The sequence below is a fragment of the Primulina huaijiensis genome, chromosome 13 (genome assembly GCF_012295235.1).
Source record: "Primulina huaijiensis isolate GDHJ02 chromosome 13, ASM1229523v2, whole genome shotgun sequence".
Taxonomy (NCBI): domain Eukaryota; kingdom Viridiplantae; phylum Streptophyta; class Magnoliopsida; order Lamiales; family Gesneriaceae; genus Primulina; species Primulina huaijiensis.
In genome coordinates, this window is record NC_133318.1 from 18,537,138 (window position 1) to 18,557,231 (window position 20,094).

General features: G+C 35.2%; 3 protein-coding genes across 5 annotated transcripts; 2 read left to right on the plus strand and 1 right to left on the minus strand.

Annotated features, from left to right (window-relative positions):
- Positions 1 to 1,224: 1,224 nt before the first annotated feature.
- Positions 1,225 to 6,310, plus strand: LOC140991423 (5-methyltetrahydropteroyltriglutamate--homocysteine methyltransferase-like). 3 transcript variants are annotated; one of them, XM_073461371.1, is made up of 12 exons: positions 1,225 to 1,379; positions 2,368 to 2,721; positions 2,814 to 2,901; positions 3,097 to 3,224; positions 3,320 to 3,711; positions 3,789 to 3,952; positions 4,136 to 4,216; positions 4,298 to 4,464; positions 4,545 to 4,650; positions 4,761 to 5,011; positions 5,093 to 5,294; positions 5,661 to 6,310. In XM_073461371.1, the coding sequence occupies exons 2-12, from the start codon at positions 2,372 to 2,374 to the stop codon at positions 6,027 to 6,029; spliced, it is 2,298 nt and encodes a 765-aa protein (XP_073317472.1). In that variant the 5' UTR covers positions 1,225 to 1,379; positions 2,368 to 2,371; the 3' UTR covers positions 6,030 to 6,310. The 3 variants fall into 3 exon arrangements, with proteins under 3 accessions (XP_073317472.1, XP_073317473.1, XP_073317471.1); XM_073461372.1 differs by lacking the exon at positions 1,225 to 1,379 and adding an exon at positions 1,572 to 1,590; XM_073461370.1 differs by lacking the exon at positions 1,225 to 1,379 and adding an exon at positions 1,730 to 1,926.
- A 74-nt stretch (positions 6,311 to 6,384) lies between these two features.
- On the minus strand, positions 6,385 to 7,489 carry LOC140956246 (uncharacterized). The gene is made up of 2 exons (XM_073412946.1): positions 7,348 to 7,489; positions 6,385 to 6,942 (listed from the first exon to the last, which is right to left on the minus strand). The coding sequence occupies exons 1-2, from the start codon at positions 7,451 to 7,453 to the stop codon at positions 6,455 to 6,457; spliced, it is 594 nt and encodes a 197-aa protein (XP_073269047.1). The 5' UTR covers positions 7,454 to 7,489; the 3' UTR covers positions 6,385 to 6,454.
- Positions 7,490 to 12,841: 5,352 nt separating this feature from the next.
- On the plus strand, positions 12,842 to 20,005 carry LOC140991390 (uncharacterized). Its single transcript, XM_073461314.1, has 11 exons — positions 12,842 to 13,102; positions 14,154 to 14,474; positions 14,971 to 15,148; positions 15,225 to 15,453; positions 15,854 to 15,993; positions 16,238 to 16,527; positions 16,632 to 16,844; positions 16,940 to 17,458; positions 17,872 to 18,543; positions 18,914 to 19,465; positions 19,649 to 20,005. The coding sequence occupies exons 2-11, from the start codon at positions 14,211 to 14,213 to the stop codon at positions 19,868 to 19,870; spliced, it is 3,279 nt and encodes a 1,092-aa protein (XP_073317415.1). The 5' UTR covers positions 12,842 to 13,102; positions 14,154 to 14,210; the 3' UTR covers positions 19,871 to 20,005.
- The last annotated feature ends 89 nt before the right edge of the window (positions 20,006 to 20,094 follow it).

Below are 20,094 nucleotides of genomic sequence, written 5' to 3' on the forward strand. Positions count from 1 at the left end.
TTTTGATGGGCTTCGAATGTGCCGATGAAAGAGGAGGATGCAAATTAGAAGGATCGCATTCCCACTTTACCAACAAAAAAAGTGAGGGCAATTATGGTAATTGACGTTCCGCAAACGCCGAAATCTGGAGTGTGGCCCAGGTGGCATACCACTCATTAGTCGTTCCTACCAACTATTGTCACCAACCAACACTTACCATTACAAGTTACGTCCCCAAATGGTTTTTTTTTTACGTTGTCAAAATTGCCCCCCGACACCGTGTTTTTGCTCAGGCATTCATGTGGCGAGTGATTGACTGATTTTGCATTTAACAAAAGTTAATAGTTAATTTAACACTACAAACAGATGCAAAACCATTTTAATCTCGAGTAATTTGTTTCATAAATAATTTCTTAAGAGATTGGGAAAAAAAATTAAATTTGATAACAATAATGTTCTAAACCCGTTCTGATCTGTTCAATTTTGTTTTGTTTCGGATTAGGGTTATATAGTTTAAATGTAAACAAATTATTTCAATAAAAAGACTTTTAAATAAAATTGTGAAATGAATATCTTATTTTTATGTTCGAATAATTCAGTAAATAAGTTGGTCAAATTTTTATATAAAACTTCTGAAAACTTTGTAATATAAAATTATAATCCAAATCACTGAAGAATTAAAATTATATTTTTGACCAAAAATAAGTAATCAAATCAAATTAAAATTGAAGAAAACCATCAATATTGGTCGATATCATGAATCATATCACAATCAGCATTAAAAGCACGCGCCCCAATAATCGCGCGTCACCCAGTTACCCCTATCGAAATTTCACTGAATTCTCCATGAGAAGATTTCACTATCATAGATCTACCACCGTAGTTTGGTAGATGTCAAACTATACGGGTAATGATATTATTTATTCAACACATAATCACTTGTTTATATATTATAATTAAATATCATATTGAACGAATGACTATAATTTATGGATCGAAAACTTAATGAATAAGAACACTACATGTATGATCTTCTACCACACTACAGCCACGGACAGAGCTACATGAAGATATATCCGAGCAAAAGTCCGGCTGGCTTAATTTTTTTTAAAAAATTTATATATATATTTTGTATAATTTTATAATAACATGATATTAATTCGGATAAATCAATTTAAAATATTAAAAAATTTTAAAATTTAAAATTTTAATTAATAAAATTATATTTCTGTCTCTGTCATTTGTTAGATCAGAGTAGCTGACAATTACTTTACTAGGATTTTGTTTTGTTAATTAATTGATTAGTCTCTATAAATAATCTCATCACCCTACTCCCAAAACTCGCGTATCCCATTTCTCGCCCTCAAATCAACCGCTCCCCGTCTCCATTTCCCCGAAAAGTATGGATTCCCTTTCTATCTCTAGTGTCTCGCTCCGTTCGTGTTGTGTATTTATATTTTTTGCTGGACGTCTTCGTTCGTTCATTTTGTTGAGTCCCTTTTTTGTGGTACTAGAATTAGAATACCGATTTTTTTTTGTTGTTTTGGTGGATTTGTGGTTTTTGAATTGCATTTTTGAAGGTTTTTTGCTTCGTTTCGCTTAGATCAATCGGTGAGAGCCAGTTTTATTGGTTTTCATGTGTTCTTTTGATGATGTGATTTCCATTTACTTGAAGTGTTATGGTTGTTGATTGAAATTCGATTGATGTCGATTTTGTGTGTTCTGGAATCTCGATGCAGGTAATGCGCTGACGTGGCTTTAGTAAGGCGTTGTGATTGGGTGGCGGGGATGGAATATGTGTGGATAGGCTATACATAGTTAGTTTTCGGGGTGGAATGTGTAGATCTGGATTATTGATCCGAATAGATCTGGCTTGAAGTGGATAATGAGAGTGTGTAGTTCGATTAAATTTGTCGGCATCGTGCCCCTGGTTCGGGTTTCGATCATGTAATGGGTTTCTTTGTTTGGATCTGGAATTTTCTTTTGTTTTTTTGGCAATAAGTTTTTTTATCTTAGAACCTATAGTGGTTGATTTAACACCACCATACAGTGGAATCATCGAAACGAAAATTTCTACTAGTATTTATCATTTGTGAGCATTATGAGCTAATCTAGTGGGCAATCCGTGATAAGATATGTTCCAGACATTTTCCCTGTTTGATCATTCGATGCGTTGTAATTGTAAGAAAAGGTTTAACTTACGGGCGGGCTGCATGTGAGCCATGTGATTAATAGAGTCAAAAACTTTTTTTGGTTTCTGGTATCTCACTTGATTAACATGCATAATTTTATTAACTTGATTTGATTGTAATTTGTATGTATCACCTATGTGATATTTATGTTGTATAATTTAAATCGTGATGTGATCGAATGTATTTGATGAACCAGAAACATGGCTTCTCACATTGTTGGATACCCACGTATGGGCCCTAAGAGAGAGCTGAAGTTTGCTCTGGAATCTTTCTGGGATGGCAAGAGCAGCGCGGAGGATTTGGAAAAAGTGTCGGCTGACCTCAGGGCATCCATCTGGAAGCAGATGACTGATGCCGGGATCAAGTACATTCCTAGCAACACGTTCTCTTACTATGATCAGGTACTTGATACAACTGCTATGCTTGGTGCTGTCCCCTCGAGATACAATTGGAGTGGCACTGAGATTGGTTTCTCAACCTACTTTTCCATGGCAAGAGGAAATGCCTCAGTTCCTGCTATGGAAATGACCAAGTGGTTTGACACCAACTAGTAAGTGATGTGTAAAACTCCACATAGCCTTAGAGAGTTCATCTTTATGTTGGTTATGTTTTTTAAACTCATGCATTCTTTTGCCATTGCAGCCACTTTATTGTGCCAGAATTGGGACCAGATGTGAAATTTTCATATGCTTCCCACAAAGCTGTGAACGAATACAAAGAGGCTAAAGCGGTATGAGCTCTGTAAATCTCCTTCTATATTTCCAATTTTACCAATAAACAGAACATGTGTGTTTTTCTAAAAGATGGTAGTCATTGCCCTCATATCTTTGTATTTTCAAGTGTCATTGCATAATGGGTGTATCATTGTTAACTAAAAGTTTGTTCGATTTGTTACTGCCACCTGACGGGATTCAACTTCATGCAGCTTGGTGTTGATACCGTCCCTGTACTTGTCGGCCCTGTTACATACTTGTTACTTTCTAAGCCAGCCAAGGGTGTTGAAAAGACTTTCCCTCTTCTCTCTCTTCTTGACAAAATTCTTCCAGTCTACAAGTAAGAAAACATTTTACAATATTTTTAATCAATTGACTGTCTCACTCGTCACATTGTCGAACCAATTTGGTATTTAAATGGATGTCTACCTGCAGGGAAGTTATTACTGAATTGAAGGCAACAGGTGCTTCGTGGATCCAGTTTGATGAGCCCACACTTGTTTTGGATCTCGACTCTCACCAATTGGAAGCATTCACCAAGGCATATGCTCAATTAGAATCAAGCTTATCTGGGCTTCATGTTCTTATTGAGACTTACTTTGCTGATGTCCCTGCGGCGGCATTCAAAACCCTTACCTCTCTTGCCGGTGTTGCTGGGTTTGGTTTTGATTTGGTCCGTGGTAGCAAGACCCTTGACTTGATCAAGAGTGAATTCCCTTCTGGAAAAGTCCTTTTTGCTGGAGTGGTTGATGGCAGGAACATCTGGGCTAATGATCTGGATGCATCTCTCATCACCCTGCAGTCTCTTGAAGGCATCGTGGGAAAGGGTATATTGCCGAATTCCTGAATTTACGAGGTATCAATTTGCTGTTATGGAGAGTCGTTTTATTCACTTTTTGTGCAGATAAGCTTGTTGTGTCCACCTCCTGCTCCCTTCTCCACACCGCTGTGGATCTTGTAAATGAGCCTAAGCTGGACAAAGAAATTAAATCCTGGCTCGCATTTGCTGCGCAAAAAATTGTTGAAGTTGATGCTTTGGCAAAGTCACTGGCTGGAAAGAAGGACGAGGTATATAATTCACAACAGCCGTCTTATGAATTGAGGACATTATTTTCATTTGGACTTTTCTTCCTAAATAAATTTGTTAATTAGTATACTGTTCGCATGTCTTTCCACAATTTCCTTATAGTTTTGTCTGGAATATGAGATGAATAAACTAATATGCGTGTTTGGTTGTTTATTGCAAGTCAGACATTCTTCTCTGCTAATTCTGCTGCTCAGGCTTCCAGGAAATCCTCTCCGAGGGTGAATAATAAAGCTGTCCAAAAGGCTGTAAGTAGTTAATCTGCATATTTACCATTTGACAGAGTTCTGTCTTGTGCTTACCAATCTACTCTACTTTTTGCAAACAAGGCTGCCGATTTGAAGGGCTCTGACCACCGCCGTGCTACCAATGTTAGTTCTAGACTTGATGTTCAACAAAAGAAGCTTAACCTTCCAATCCTACCAACCACCACCATTGGTTCCTTTCCCCAGACCATAGAACTCAGAAGAGTCCGCCGTGAATACAAAGCCAAAAAGTGAGTGATTCTCTCTTCCTCTGCACTTTGTAATCAGCACGTGCTTGAGATTATGTATTTTAAAACATTTCGTTTTGTAGGATCTCGGAGGAGGATTATATCTCCTCTATAAAAGAGGAAATCAAGAAAGTTGTCAAGCTTCAGGAGGAGCTCGACATCGATGTTCTTGTTCATGGAGAGCCAGAGGTAAGCCAATGAAATGATCATAAATAAGCTATTTGTCATGTTCTGACAAATCGAAGATACTATAAAGTCATTGTGATTATGTCTTTATATTTTGAATTTTTTAATTCCAGAGGAACGACATGGTTGAGTACTTCGGCGAGCAATTGTCTGGCTTCGCCTTCACTGCCAATGGATGGGTGCAATCTTATGGATCTCGCTGTGTGAAGCCACCGATTATTTATGGTGATGTGAGTCGGCCCAAGCCAATGACCGTCTTCTGGTCCACTGCTGCCCAGAGCATGACCAAGCGCCCAATGAAGGGAATGCTTACAGGCCCAGTTACCATTCTCAACTGGTCCTTCGTACGAAACGACCAACCCAGGTCTATATCTTTCCTGGAAAGATGACATTTCTTGTTTCTCACCATTTAAACAAATTCTGACTCGCATTTCTTGGTTCGCAGATTCGAAACCTGCTATCAAATCGCTTTGGCCATTAAGGACGAAGTTGAGGATCTTGAGAAGGCAGGAATTACGGTGATCCAAATTGACGAAGCTGCACTGAGAGAAGGATTGCCTCTGAGGAAGGCCGAACATGCTTTCTACCTAGACTGGGCCGTCCACTCATTCCGAATCACCAACTCTGGTGTCGAGGACACGACCCAGGTTTGTCCCATTTACCTCGCCCTTTCTAGTCAATTATCTTATGGTGTTAAAAAAAATGTTGGGCACCTCCCATCAGCATGCTCGACTTTTTTAAAAGAAATGGTTTCTAGCATGATAGCAGTATTTAAAAAAAACCTGGGGCGATAAACTTCTTGTATGCAAGACCAACGTGCATGTATATGTATAGAATTTAATACCAGTGTATATTTTCCTCGAGCTCCGGTTTATTCTTGAATCGTCATGTAAGGTAGAAAATTAATTTTTTTCATCTGTTACAAAACTATATTTTTAGGCAAAAATGTATTGTATATACCCGACACCATAATAACACTTATCAATAACCTTTTTTTCATTTTGACACTACAGATCCACACCCACATGTGCTACTCCAACTTCAACGACATCATCCACTCCATTATCGACATGGATGCTGATGTGATCACAATTGAAAACTCCCGGTCTGATGAGAAGCTGCTATCTGTGTTCCGTGAAGGCGTGAAATATGGTGCTGGAATTGGTCCTGGTGTGTACGATATCCACTCCCCAAGAATACCATCTACCGAAGAAATTGCGGACAGGATCAATAAGATGCTTGCTGTTCTTGAAACCAACATCTTGTGGGTAAATCCCGATTGTGGTCTGAAAACGCGCAAGTATGGTGAAGTGAAGCCTGCACTCGAAAACATGGTTTCTGCAGCAAAACTCCTTCGCACTCAGCTTGCAAGTGCTAAATGAGCAAATTTAATGGTGCCCCACACACACACTAGATTCTATAACTAGTTGTTTCTCAAGTTCTAAGAAATGGTTTCTCAGTATTGAATAATTTGTTGTTTGTCATGAAAATTAATTCAGCGATTGGTTGAAGGCTGCCAAATGGCCTTTTATTTTTGGTTTCCGTGTTTTTATCTTTCACGCTTCTGAAGTGTTACTGTATTTTGTATTTTAAGCATTGTTTCAATTAGTGTATCTTGATCAAGAGAAATTGAAATCAGAACAAGTGGCTAAATTCGCAGTAATTATTATTTTTTTGCATTAAATTTAAATTCAATTATTTTTAATAAAAATAAGTAATGCTGAACCTGAATGGCATCATGTACATCTCTAAACTGAATTTGTACATTACGATCAAACGGGCTGACCGAATATCAAGTTTATAATCATTAGTAATTACAGTCATCAACCTCAACAACGGTAGATTTGTACATATAAATAACATAAGACACCAACGCCGCCACAGTCACACCTATAGCTGCCACGGTCACGGCTGTCTTGGCCACTTTCAAAGCCGAAGCAGCCCATTTCCGTCCCCGGAACTCATCTTCTATATATGCATTTGAATTCCCTACATCATTCGAAGGCATTGCCGTGGCTTCATCTTTGGTGGACTCCATTTTAGGCCTTTGATCATCCTTGGATCCAATGACCCTTTTGTCATCCTTTTCAGTGACTCTGTTTTTTATTTTGGGCATTGTAATATGGAGCCAATCATTCACAAACTTTGCACTAATTGTTGAGGAATCATAGATGTTTGATATTTTTAGTTCCTTGTAGAATTTACTTTTCCGAGATGGATTTATTGAGCGTTCCCCTGAAATCTTTAGTGTCCCTTGATGGCTAATTTGCACTCTTAGCTGTTCCGTTTCGAAATCTTGAAATAAAATTTGGAAAGAGTTATGGCCAAATTCCTCACATGAGACTGAGGGGACATAGAAATGCGGAACTAAAAGGACCCTTTTGGAGACATTGTCCTACTTTAAAATATAAATGTGAAAATGATGATAACAATGTGATGTTCAATTAGGAGAGAAGGAAATGTTACTTGATGAGTTGATGTTAAGACAGGTCTAACACTATTTGTGGTGACTAGGCTACTGTTCTTCCCCTTCTTCTATGTTATTAAATGAAACAATTTTTCGTCATGTACTTAACATGTGAATCGACGATAGAAAAAAAATTGAGTTTGTCTTAAACCGAAGTAAAATATATTGTTTTATGCTCCATAGAAAAAGCTAAAAAATGACAACATCATAGTTTTATTGCATAAAAAATTCACCTTGAAGATGGATTTCAAGAATGTCACGATCCTCCTTGCGTTGCCATTTACAAAATGGCTCGAATTCGTGAATTTCAAGCGCTTGAGCACCTGATTTTCCTTCCATTTGTTATTATTTGTTGAGAATGTTTTGTATAGTCAGTTGAGGTATTGTTTGTCTTCAATTCATTTATATACATATTGTAACGTTTAAGAACAATTGAGAAAACATGATGCGATGGATTACCCAAGTGGTTTCTTGTGGATTTCCCATTGGGAAAGAGAATCAAGTCTTGCTGATTTTACAGGGATATTGTTGCTTTATGCTTGAGAAATCCCACTTAATTTTCGAGTGTTTTCTTTTTCTTCGTTATGTGGGCAATCGAAATCCCCTAGTTTACTTAATAATAAATTTTCACGTGTAAGATTATTACCGGAAATATATGATTTCTTAATATTTAATTTCACGTGAAAAATCATATTTATAAATAAAATCAGATAACATTCTAGGTTTTATTCTCCTAACATTCCCAATTTTTATATAAAAATAGAATAAATCAAATTAACATTCTCATTTAAAAAATTATACAAGCATATAATGTGTCGGTGATGGAAAAATCATCCTTCATTTCCTTCGCTATAAGTCTACAAGCCACATAAATTAACAGGTGGAGGCCTTATTAGCCAATGCAGCCAGAAATCCCCTGTAATTTCCCTCCTCAGCACTTTCACAAATTACATTTTTCAATTCTTTACCGTATTTTTTCTTGAAAAATCTTCTAATCTCATCCACGTCTACCTCTGCCCTGCTAACCAGAATTCGCACCAATGCGCCTTTCTCGCTTGTTGTTGGATTCCACATTTTTGTATAGTTTTATTGGTAAACAAGTGTCCTTGATTCGTTAAATAGGTGTTTACGCATAGCAACGGCAACATACTAATTCGCTTAGTCTCTTTTTTCATGTTTATGTGAAAGAGTAAGTCTCTTGTGAGACGGTCCTACGGATCTATATTTGTATAACGGGTTGATATGATCCAGATTCATATAAAAAAAATAATATTTTTAACATAAAAAATAATATTTTTTTATGAACATGTTAGGATGGAATATTGTCATACAAATTCGACTCGTGAGATGATCAAAGTTTTTGCAAATGAGAAAAGAAGTCTAAGGGAATAAGGACCACCACCCTCTATTCCGGCGTTTGGTCCTCCTATGGGTAGCTATCTCACTCTCGAAACCAAAACAATATGTTTGGATACATGATGCTTGCTTTATCTGAATATTGCTGGCAATATACATAGCTTATAGGATATATGAAGGGCGAGCATATTGTTATTAGCTGAAGGATTACCGAAGGTTTCAGTTGCTCTACAAAGATGTTTAGGAAGTATAGATATGCCTTGAGTCCTCAAAACCTAAAGTTCTTAAACCATCTAGATAAGTTATAAGGAGCTTTGATGACATGGTGAGATAATAAATCAAAAAGAAAATTTGTATTTTTTTAAATTAATTACGTCTGTTTTTTAAGATTTTGATCATCTATCATGTCAGTTGTCTGATTTCGATCTTCTTATGTATTTCAATTTTAGTCTTTTTTTCCATGTTGGTTTTTATGTGGTATTGTACATGCATATCATTGTCGTATCAGCGTCAAGTCATATTAAAAACATGAATAAAATTGATTACAAAAATATCGAATTAAAATTGAAATTTGAAAATAGTTTGAATTAAAAACGCGAAAAGATAAATTTACATGACCAAAATTAAAATTTTTTATAAGCTAAGAATTGTTCAAACAAAGATGGGAAAATTCTGAATATGTTATTTTTTAAATGCGCAGAAGAATTAAAAGACTAAAAACATATAAATTTGAAGGAAATATCACCATGCTTATCTAGTATAATTAATCTAACTTTTTAAATGGGCAAGAAGCTTCGTTTCTCGAGTTATATATGTGGTGGATTTTTTAGAGAAAAGGAAAAAAATAATCTTTAAGGTTTTCAAAATACCCAAAACTTTTACTCAAAATAAATATATATCCAAACTTTTATATATTTTATTTTATTAATTTTAACTAATGTTAATTATTGGAAAATTATATATTTGTAGATTTCTTTTTTGAAAGATATTTTGTAGAAATTAATGTAATGTATAGAGAATTTATTTATATAATAAAACTTGCCATTGATTTAAAAAAAATAATGGAAAAATGATAACAAAAAGACTAAGATACAAATTTAATTATTAGAAAAAATTAATTTAGAAAATTGAAAATTATCGTGGATTATTCACTTAATAATAAAGTATCGATAATAAATTTAATAAATATGTGTAAATTAATATTCGATAAATTAATAATATTTTTAAGATAATAGTTTTTTAGAAGACATTTATATAAATCTATGTACCCTTCAATATCACAAATTAATAATTCTATAGCATAAATAAACATAACTAGGACAAATTGTTGGAATAAAAAAATAAAAAAATTGATAATAAATTTCTGTAATAAAATTAGTCATATTTAACTGCGTATACTTATCAATAGCATATATCTTTCCACGCATAATTAAGGTATATTATTATTATTATTATTATTATTTATCATTTTGACACTCTTTGGAATTTGTTCGGCATCAGATTGCCTAACAAACAAAAGAGGTCATTTTTATATGCATCTTAATTAGTCCGTCACAAGAAAAATAACTTCTAAACAAAGTCACTCAATACTTTTTTTCAGGATAGCTTATGCTACCAAATTCTTCATTTACTAAAACACAAATTTGTTCTCATAATTTCCTTTCAACGATATCTGAAAGGCGGAAAATATGTAAATTTAGTACATGTTCAATGTTGTGAGAAAGTTGGTGAGATGAAACTGATCATACTGATGTCAACATTAATAACTTTATTATATGTTCCTACAATGATGAGATGATGTTGAAATATGATTTTTTTTATTCGATTTAATTATTTGGTATTTAAAAAATAGAATAATTAAAACATAATTAAAAAAATAAAATTTGAAGGGAAAAAAATACAAAATAACACTATTTTAACTCTATATATATAAAAACTAATAATTATAATTTGCGTTTTTTTAACCTCCATTCATTTGTATCTGTCTATTAATGTACGTTATTATTGAATCGTTTTCAAGAAAGATGTCAAATGTTAAATTAGAGGCTAAGTGATGGCTACCACACTTTTGTAGATATGAATATGAATATTATATTCTGAATACTAGTAAATTCACAGCCTATAAATACTTGGTTTAAAAAAAAATCATAAATCAAAAAATAAAAAATCACAGGGACGAGGTAATATATTTCTCACAAAAACTTTTCGTGAGACAGTCATACGAGTCAATTTTATGAGATTGATTTCTTATTTGGGTCACTCATGAAATGTAAATATGAATAATTTTGACTCGTCTCATAAATAAAGATATGTGAGACTATTTTACAAAAGATATATTATATTTTTATATGATTTTTATTTAAATTTCGATAACGAGATATATATATTTCGACCAAAAAAAATTATATGTTCTAAAACAAATGTCGGTACCTCCACGTGGTTGATATGTTATGTCATATTTAAGGTTTGCACTTTTAAATTCCTCTTTTGAAAAATAAATATCGAAATAGGCTTCAACTGTCAATGGCATCCCCGCCCACAGCCATGTTACTCGTATTAATTAATTGAACAAGTTTTTTATGAGATAATATAATAAATATTTATTCGTGATATGTTCGTGTTCATATCTATAATAAAAATAAAATATTTGACATAAAAATAATATTTTTCATGGATTACCAAATAGAATATTTGTCTAATAAAATTGATTTGTAATGCCGTCTTACAAGAGTTTTTATGTAACTAATAAGTAGCATCCTAAGGCAGAGTTTGACGTCCCACATAATTAATCACTTGATAATTTATCTTACCGTATCTCATGTTTATTTGGTCACACTATTTATTCATCTATTAATTATTTATCTAACATCAATCAAATCATTGAAATCAAATTACAATTTATCTTTAATAAATAATATTATAAATATTTTTTTAAGTATTCGAAATCGAAATCGAAATCGAAATCGAAATCGAAATCGAAATCAAATAAAAAAAGTATACTTTCTGTAGCAGAATTTTCGCATTTTGAATAATGCATGACAGTACATAATACATTTACAAATGATGTTCTTATCACTAAACTAATAAAGTGAAATTAATTATCGTAAGTCAAACATTACGTTGCTTTTGGTGTCCACTCACTTTCTACTTGCAACGCATTAACTTTGTTAGTTTAATCATACATCATTTTCACATTTTTTTTATAAATCATATTTTTAAGTGTACAAAAACACTTATAAACCGTCTCACGTATCACTTTTATGAGACGAATCTCCAATCCCACTCGGATCATAAAAATGTATTACTTTTATTTGTAAATATAGACTAGATTAATTCGTCTCACGAATATAAATTTGTGATACTTTTGACCTACTTTTTTTGACTTACTCTTTTAAATATAATGAATATCATGGATAAGTTGACATCATCTTCTCTTAGCCCTATTCACTAAGAAAGCTTTCCAAGACAGAGATTGTTAGCAAGCATCTTTCTCTTATTTTTATTATCTATCGTTCCTAAAGTTTTTTATAGCGGTTAACAGAACGTGTAAGATAGGGTCAGTTAGGCACAGGCACAGGCACAAGCACAGGCGGAGGGAGAGTACTTTTCACCCGGGCTTTAGCCCACGTGATCCAAAAAAAATTTAAAAAATTATATGTAAATTTTTGGATAAATATGATATTAGCCCGGGTAGATCAATCATTTCGAGTTAATCCCTTTTACGAACCCATACCAAAAATTTCACTAATTTTCTGATTTTAGAATAAATTGAAGGTGGGAGTATATGGTTCCAAAAGTGATTTAAATGGTGCTGATTATAATGCCTAGTCGATGCCTCAAGCAAAGAATTTTAGAGATTCTTTAATTCTAGTGAATATCGAACATATTTTAAATTATTTCAATTAAATTTAAATCTTATTATTTTTTTTTTGATGTTCACGCTAATAAGCTCGACTCATCATCACTCGAATATCTATTACTATAATCTTCATTTACAAATCTAACATTTCATTGTTCTAATGATTTTATCTTTATTTTTAATTAATTTACAATTTGGTTGATGCAGATTTATTAGGAAAAATTAGAAAGAAAACTGCTTCGATTTTTTTTTTAAAAATATTTATAATGAGGACTATATTTTAAATTACTAAAAATATTAAATAATATAATACTTCACGTGTCGATAAACCAAACTGCCACAGTTGTCCTTCGACACGAGGGACACTCAGACAGAAGAGACAAACCGTGGCCGCTCCGACCCGACCCGTCTCTCTCGCGTGTCAATTCCAATAGAATCCGGGGGCATTTTGGTCTCCCGAAAAAATCACGAGATTTGACCAAGCTGTCCTTAACTCCACGCACTTGTTTTTCTTCAACTACCTCACCCTTCCCATTTTGAATCTTTTTGGGTTTTTTGGGGTATATTCTTTCTTCCCAATTTTCTGGTTTTTTTTGGGTTTGCAGTATAAAAAATCATGAAGTGACTGGTCACAAATGTGAATTCTTACGTCGTCTGTGATTTGTATATATACGTTTACTTATTCGGAGTTCGCTGGATTTTGAAGCCATTTCTCTGTCTTCTGCAAATGGATTAGTTCTTTATGGGTGATGGATTTGTCCCGTAAATCCAAGGTGAATCCTTTACATTATCATTCAATTATTGGTTTTCTTTTGCATGCTTGTTTTGTTGGGATGTAAGGATTTTTTTTCGTAATTCTCAAGCTATCGTTTTATGATGGTGGTTTGGGACTGGGGGACCTCTGTGGCGGTTTCAATTAGTTGAAATTGAGTGGACTTTTTTGGGTTTTATTTTTGGAATTTTGATCAACGCATGGAGTTTTGATGTTTAGATCGTCTTAAACGCAGAGATTAGTCAATTGGGTTTTAAGATTTCGTCGTTTTCCTAGGAATAATTAGGGTAATTTTTATCGGATTGTGATTTTAAATCCAAAAAATAAGGACTATGGTAGTCAAGGTTTATTTTTTGAACTGTTGTATTCAAGGGTCGTCCTTCCTTCTGGATATCTCTCTGATGTGCTCACGTACATTGTTTAAGTGTCGACTTTTTGATCTGATCCCGTTTGATTTAATCTTGTTTTTGTGTACGAGTAAGTCTATTGTGAGACAGTGTCACGAATCTTTAATTGTGAGACGGGTCATCTCTGTGTGAATATTGATATTCACAATAAAATGTAATATTTTTAGCATAAAAAGTAATACTTTTTCATGGATGACCCAAATAAGAGATCTGGTTCACAAAATACGACCCGTAAGACCGTCTAACACAAGTTTTTGCCTTTGTTTTTTGGCCTCACCCGGCTTCTGTTTAAACGGTAAACGATAAAATCAAAATATTTTGTTTTGTGTTAACAAAGATGAATTTCTTGTTGTACAGACAAAGGGTAACAGATTATTTCATTGATGTTTCAAACGCTTGTCATTGCTACTTATGTATACGTAAATAAGATTAATTTTATGACTGAAGTGTTGCATTCGTAGCCTTCTTTGGGGTTTCATGAAAAATATTTGTTAGGGCTGGTATTCGAGGTTGTAACGCTCAATCGTGTCTTCTGGATGGGCTTTGCTTGATGCATTATATTTCTTGTCAACGTTCGATTTGATTTAATTTCTCTACAAAACTTGGAAGACATCTTCTTGACGGTGGTTTATTTTTGTTTTAAAGGGCGACGAGTATTGGCTGTTGATCAAATTACAAGTCCTTATTTAGTAATATATTTCCATGGAGGATTTGGTTGTGTCTCCATGCCAGAAGCAGACGACACATGCTTCTCGAAGAAATTCATTTTACAAGGATCTTTTGCTTGTTGCTCGAGAAGGTTCCGTCTCTGATTTAGATTTGGCTTTGTCCTTGCTGAAGAAAAATGGTGGAAATGTAAATGCAAGGAACTCATTTGGTCTCACACCTCTTCATATTGCAACTTGGAGGAATCACATACCTATAGTTAGAAGGCTGCTTGAAGCTGGTGCAGACCCTAATGCTAGGGTACATTTTTCACTCCAATATTAAATTATTTTCTATTCTACTCACTTTAAAGTCTGGTGCGCGCCAAGTTATTCTTAGATGCGTCATATGGAGTTGTGGGTTTTTTGATCTCAGTCAACATGAGCAGGTCTTTTTTCTCTAATCTTCGAAGTATTTATTTGTTTTTCTTTTTCATTCCGTAATCGCCTTGAGTTGAGGCACTGGATAATCAGGATAGATTTAATTATGAAGACACATCTATATAGATTGGAGCAAGGAGAATGAAATTCTAGTTCCCTGTTGGTAAAAATAAAGAGCTTTATAACAATCAAAATGAGGAAGATTAGTTCAATGATTTAATGTTTTCTCAAATTAATTCACTTCCTTGCATAGTCCATTAGCTTGTCAGCAGGGGGCGATATAATTCAATAAATGGGAACTGTGTTTCTTTTAATGATCATTTACTTGTGGAGTTGGATCGTTACTATTATCTAAAATGAGAGTGGTCCCTCCTTAGGATGGGGAATCGGGGTGGAGTAGCCTTCACAGAGCTTTACATTTTGGCCATCTAGCAGTTGCATGTGTTCTCCTTCAATTTGGTGCCTCTTTTGCATTGGAGGACTCAAAATCCCGGATACCTGTTGATCTCCTATCTGGGCCTGTAATTCAGGCTGTTGGGAGTGAGAACAATTCAAGTATGTCCATTGAAAAAAAATGAAATTCTTAGTTTGTTTTGATCATCACTTAGGATGACTTATTCTACTTTTTCAGTTGCTACTGAGGTTTTCAGCTGGGGCAGTGGTGTTAATTATCAACTTGGAACTGGAAATGCACACATTCAGAAATTGCCATGCAAAGTTGATTCACTTCATGAGTCATTCATCAAATTGATTTCTGCAGCAAAATTTCACAGCGTAGCAGTTAGCTCCTGTGGGGAAGTCTACACCTGGGGATTTGGAAGGGGTGGCCGACTTGGCCATCCTGACTTTGACATACACAGGTGGGTGGAATCAGCGTGGCATTGCCGCTCTTCTACTGAAAATTTTAATTTTCGTGGAGAACTTGGTAAACCCTTCTGTGCTGCTGAGATATCTGAAAATATTTTGTATGATTACTCATATTTATCCTATTGGATTTTGCTTCCGTTTTGTCAATATTTGAACTTCTTGTCATTAAGAACTGTGGGGTTAGTGTTTCTTTCATTTCTATATTTATTGGTGTATTCCGTGATTTCTTATATAGGAAAAGAACTTCGGGGATTACATCTATGATGTTTTCTTTTCATGATCCTAACATACACCTGAGTTTCTTTTCTTCTCTTGGTTTAACTGAACTGTGGGAAGGATTGAGCTGAATGTTTCTTGAAATTTCTATGAGATTAAGTGTACGCCATTTTGCAGTGGGCAAGCTGCAGTTATCACTCCTCGTCAAGTGACTTCAGGTTTAGGCGCACGTCGGGTCAAAGCTATTGCTGCAGCTAAGCATCATAATGTTGTTGCTACAGAGGGTGGAGAAGTATTTACTTGGGGTTCTAATAGAGGTAAAGTAATCCATGGATGTCGTGATCTTGGTGTCCTTGTGTTTTAATTCAAAATATTCGTGTTTTTCTCTTTAGGAGAGGCTGGATTGAAATTAGACTAGTTGTAACCACATGGATTTTCAGTTTATTTTAGATAGAGAGTAGAATTACTAGGGTTTGGGGAATAACGTGACCGATTAGCATTTATAATCATCACCATTCATCTTGTTTTACAGATTTGACTTATTCCTATGAAAATTTTCAGAGGGACAACTTGGCTATACTTCTGTTGACACCCAGCCCACACCTCGAAGAGTAAGTTCTTTGAAGGCACGAATAGTTGCTGTTGCAGCTGCTAACAAACACACTGTCGTAGTTTCGGAGGCTGGTGAAATTTATACATGGGGTTGCAATAAAGAGGGCCAGCTTGGTTATGGCACCTCTAACTCAGCATCAAATTACACTCCCAGGGTGGTTGAGTACTTAAAAGGAAAATCTTTTAGTCGTGTTGCTGCAGCCAAGTATCATTCTATTGCCTTAGGATCTGATGGAGAGGTATGGAAATGTGATTTAACTACTTCACTAAATCTCTGGGAAATATGAATTTTTTCTTGAAGGGAGAGGTTTTAATAATTTGGCTCATCTTTGATGGTTGGCAGGTGTTCACTTGGGGACATCGACTTGTCACTCCAAGACGTGTAGTCATTGCTAGAAGTATAAAAAAAGTTGGAAATACCATACTTAAATTCCATCGCAAGGAACGCCTCAATGTGGTTGCCATATCTGCTGGAGTGGCACGCAGTGTAGCTCTAACTGATGATGGTGCTTTGTTTTATTGGAAATCATCTGATCCCGACCTTCGTTGCCAGCAGGTTTTTGTTTATATATGCGCGTGTGTTTGTGTTATTGGATTTTCTCCTATAAATGAGGTACTTGATGGTTTTTTTATAATTTTTTTATTGCGTAGCTTCATTCACTATGTGGGAAAAGTATTGTTAGTGTTTCTTCTGGGAAATACTGGACTGCTGCTGTTACCATTACTGGTGATGTTTATATGTGGGATAGTAAGAAGGCAAAAGATGAACCACCCGCTCCAACTCGAATGCATGGGGTGAAAAAGGCAACTTCTGTTTCGGTTGGAGAGACACATTTATTGTTAGTTAACTCACTCTATCATCCAGGCTATCCTCCTAGTACTGCTGACAGTGCAGAGGAGCTAAAGGTCAAGGATGAATCTCATGAATTGTGTGAAAATTTCATGTTTGATGATTTAGAGTTCGAGGACATATGCTCAAATGTCCAGAAGGATTCTGTGAGCACAGACCTGACAGATCATAGAAACTTCTCTGAGAAAAGAGGTGTACCTACATTGAAAAGTCTTTGTGAGAAAATGGCAGCAGAACATTTGGTGGAGCCTCGAAATGCTATACAACTCCTAGAAATTGCAGATTCACTTGAAGCAAATGATCTTCGGAAATATTGTCAGGCATGTTTTCAAACCTTATTTACAGTTCATGACCCTTGATAAAATGACATCTTTTTTTTTCCGGGTAAAACTGGTAGTCTTTTTTTTCAGTAAAACTGGTAGTTTTTTTTTTATGTGGTACTTTACTCGAGACCACAGGCTTTGCTTGAAGTTGTCTATGGCTGCAGTCTCAGTTTTGTCTTAAGAATAATTTTTGTATCACTGTTATAGCCTTACCACTAATATAATTGGGTATCAAATGATGAATGCGTGCAACACCTCTAGATAATGTGTTGACTGTCGTCCCAATAAAAAGGATCATGTGATTCTTCACTGAATTGCCTATCTTATTTGTCTGCTGTAGAAATTTGTTTTGGTTGGCTAATGATTATTAAATTCTTCTTATTATTTAACACGTGCATAACTTACTGCAGGAAATTGCAATTCGCAACCTTGATTACATTCTTACCTTGTCAGCACAATCTTTTGTAAGCACTTCATTAGATGTTTTAGTAGATCTTGAGAAACTTTTAGATATTAAGTCATCAGAACCTTGGAGTTATCGCCGGCTTCCTACCGCGACTGCTACGTTTCCAGCCATTTTAGACTGTGAAGAAGAGGATCGTGAGAGTGAAGTTTTTCGTACACGTGATGATGGTGCAAAGAGATCGCTGTCTTTCACGAAAGATGGAGCTCAGAGATCAGAAGGCTTTCTGCATGCCTTTGATGATGCAAAAGACGGCATCCCCAAACAAATAAGAGCTTTGAGGAAAAAGCTGCAGCAGATTGAGCTGCTAGAAGAGAAGCAATCCAAGGGTCATCTTCTCGATGACCAGCAGATAGCAAAGCTTCTGAAGAGGTCAGCTTTGGAAAGTTCCCTTGCTGAGCTTGGTGAACCAATCAAAACAGTGCAGTCGAAAGATTGTTCATCTATTTCTATTGATGAAAAAGGAAGTAAGAGAGGGGAGGTATCGAGAAAGCAAAGAAGAAAGAACAAGCACAAGACATCACAAAAGGAAGAAGAGGCTAGCAACGTCATAAACAATCTCAAATCAGGCCTTGAAATAGGTTTCTTGGATGTTGAGGCTCCACAAGATGCCAATGGGGTGCGTACAAGTATTTTTAAAAACTTCATCATTTTGGTGTCAATGGCTCTAATGAGCATTTATTCACAATCTCTTGATTCTTACTTTTTCTGATATTTTAAAATCGCTGCACTTTTTTTTATGATCTTGGGTTAAGATTTATTTGTGGTGAAATGTGTAAAAGGGCTTCTGGGCAACTAAATTTTAGAACTTCTGACTTTCGGAAACTACTAGTTTATCACAATTTTTTATTAATGTTGAGCTCATTGCCAATGTAATTTACTTTATTTTTTAGTCTAGTGTTAAAACGGTCTCACGAGGTCACTGTTTCTTTATCATACTTAATTGTTCTTCAAATTTGTTTTAAAATATATTAGTTTTCAACCTATAGGAGAAAGATGTACATTCTGAAAGTGCCATGCTAAGCCAAGACCCCAAGGAAATTCTTTCCAGTGATAAGAAAGCAATTAGAGACCGGGCCAAGGATAAGATTGCTACATCTACATCATCCAAGAAGAAAAGCCGAAGAGGGGGGCTCTCTATGTTTTTGAGTGGGGCCCTTGACGACACACCAAAAAGTACCCCTCCTCCTGTGATTGCCAAAAGTGAAGGGCCAGCATGGGGTGGCGCTAAAATCTCAAAGGGTCTAGCCTCGCTACGTGAGATACAAGATGAGCAGCAGATCAAAACTAATGAGATACAGGATGAGCAGATCAAAACTAATGAGACTAAGCGTACGCAACAGATAGAAGAGCTTTCTGATAGCACTATTATAAAAGGGAAACTTCAATTTAGTTCTTTTGTGCCTTCCTCTCCGATACCTATGGTCCCTCCTCAGAAAGCACAGGTGCCTACTGCTGAAAAAGATACACCTCCTTGGGCTGCATCTGGTACTCCACCTTCTCTTTCCCGTCCCTCTCTTAGAAATATCCAGTTGCAGCAGGTATGATTCCTCTCTTTGTCGTCAAGTTCTCTATTTGAATTTTCTTTGCATGGTTGAGTGATGCTTGTATGATTTTCTTGCGGGCCAACCTGAATTCTAAACTTGTCAAAGATTGCTGAAACCTTTTTTCGAGATTCTTCCTTGTAACAATTTTTATGTGCTAGTACCTTTTGATTTTTGCAGGGAAAACAACAGAACATTTCTCACAGTCCAAAGACTAGAACCACTGGTTTTTCTGTAATGACAGGCCAGGGATCACCATCGGAGAATAGTGGCGTGAACCGCTGGTTCAAGCCAGAAACTGAGACACCCTCTACTATTCGTTCGATTCAGATCGAAGAAAAGGCTATGAAAGACCTCAAGCGATTTTACAGTACTGTTAAGATTGTAAAGAATCAGTCATAGCAGGACAGGGTAACTTTATTTCCTTTTTTTCTTCACTTGTTTAGGTATCATTCTTCTGTAAATTTACTTGTACAGATCGTTTCTTAATTTTTTTTATTCTAAATCAACTTCACCATGACCATAATCTATCAGTATAATATGCATTTCTTGCATGACCTATGATTCCGAAAATTAGAATTTTAAATTGTCAAAAATGATATTTTTCTAGCAAATTTTATCATGTT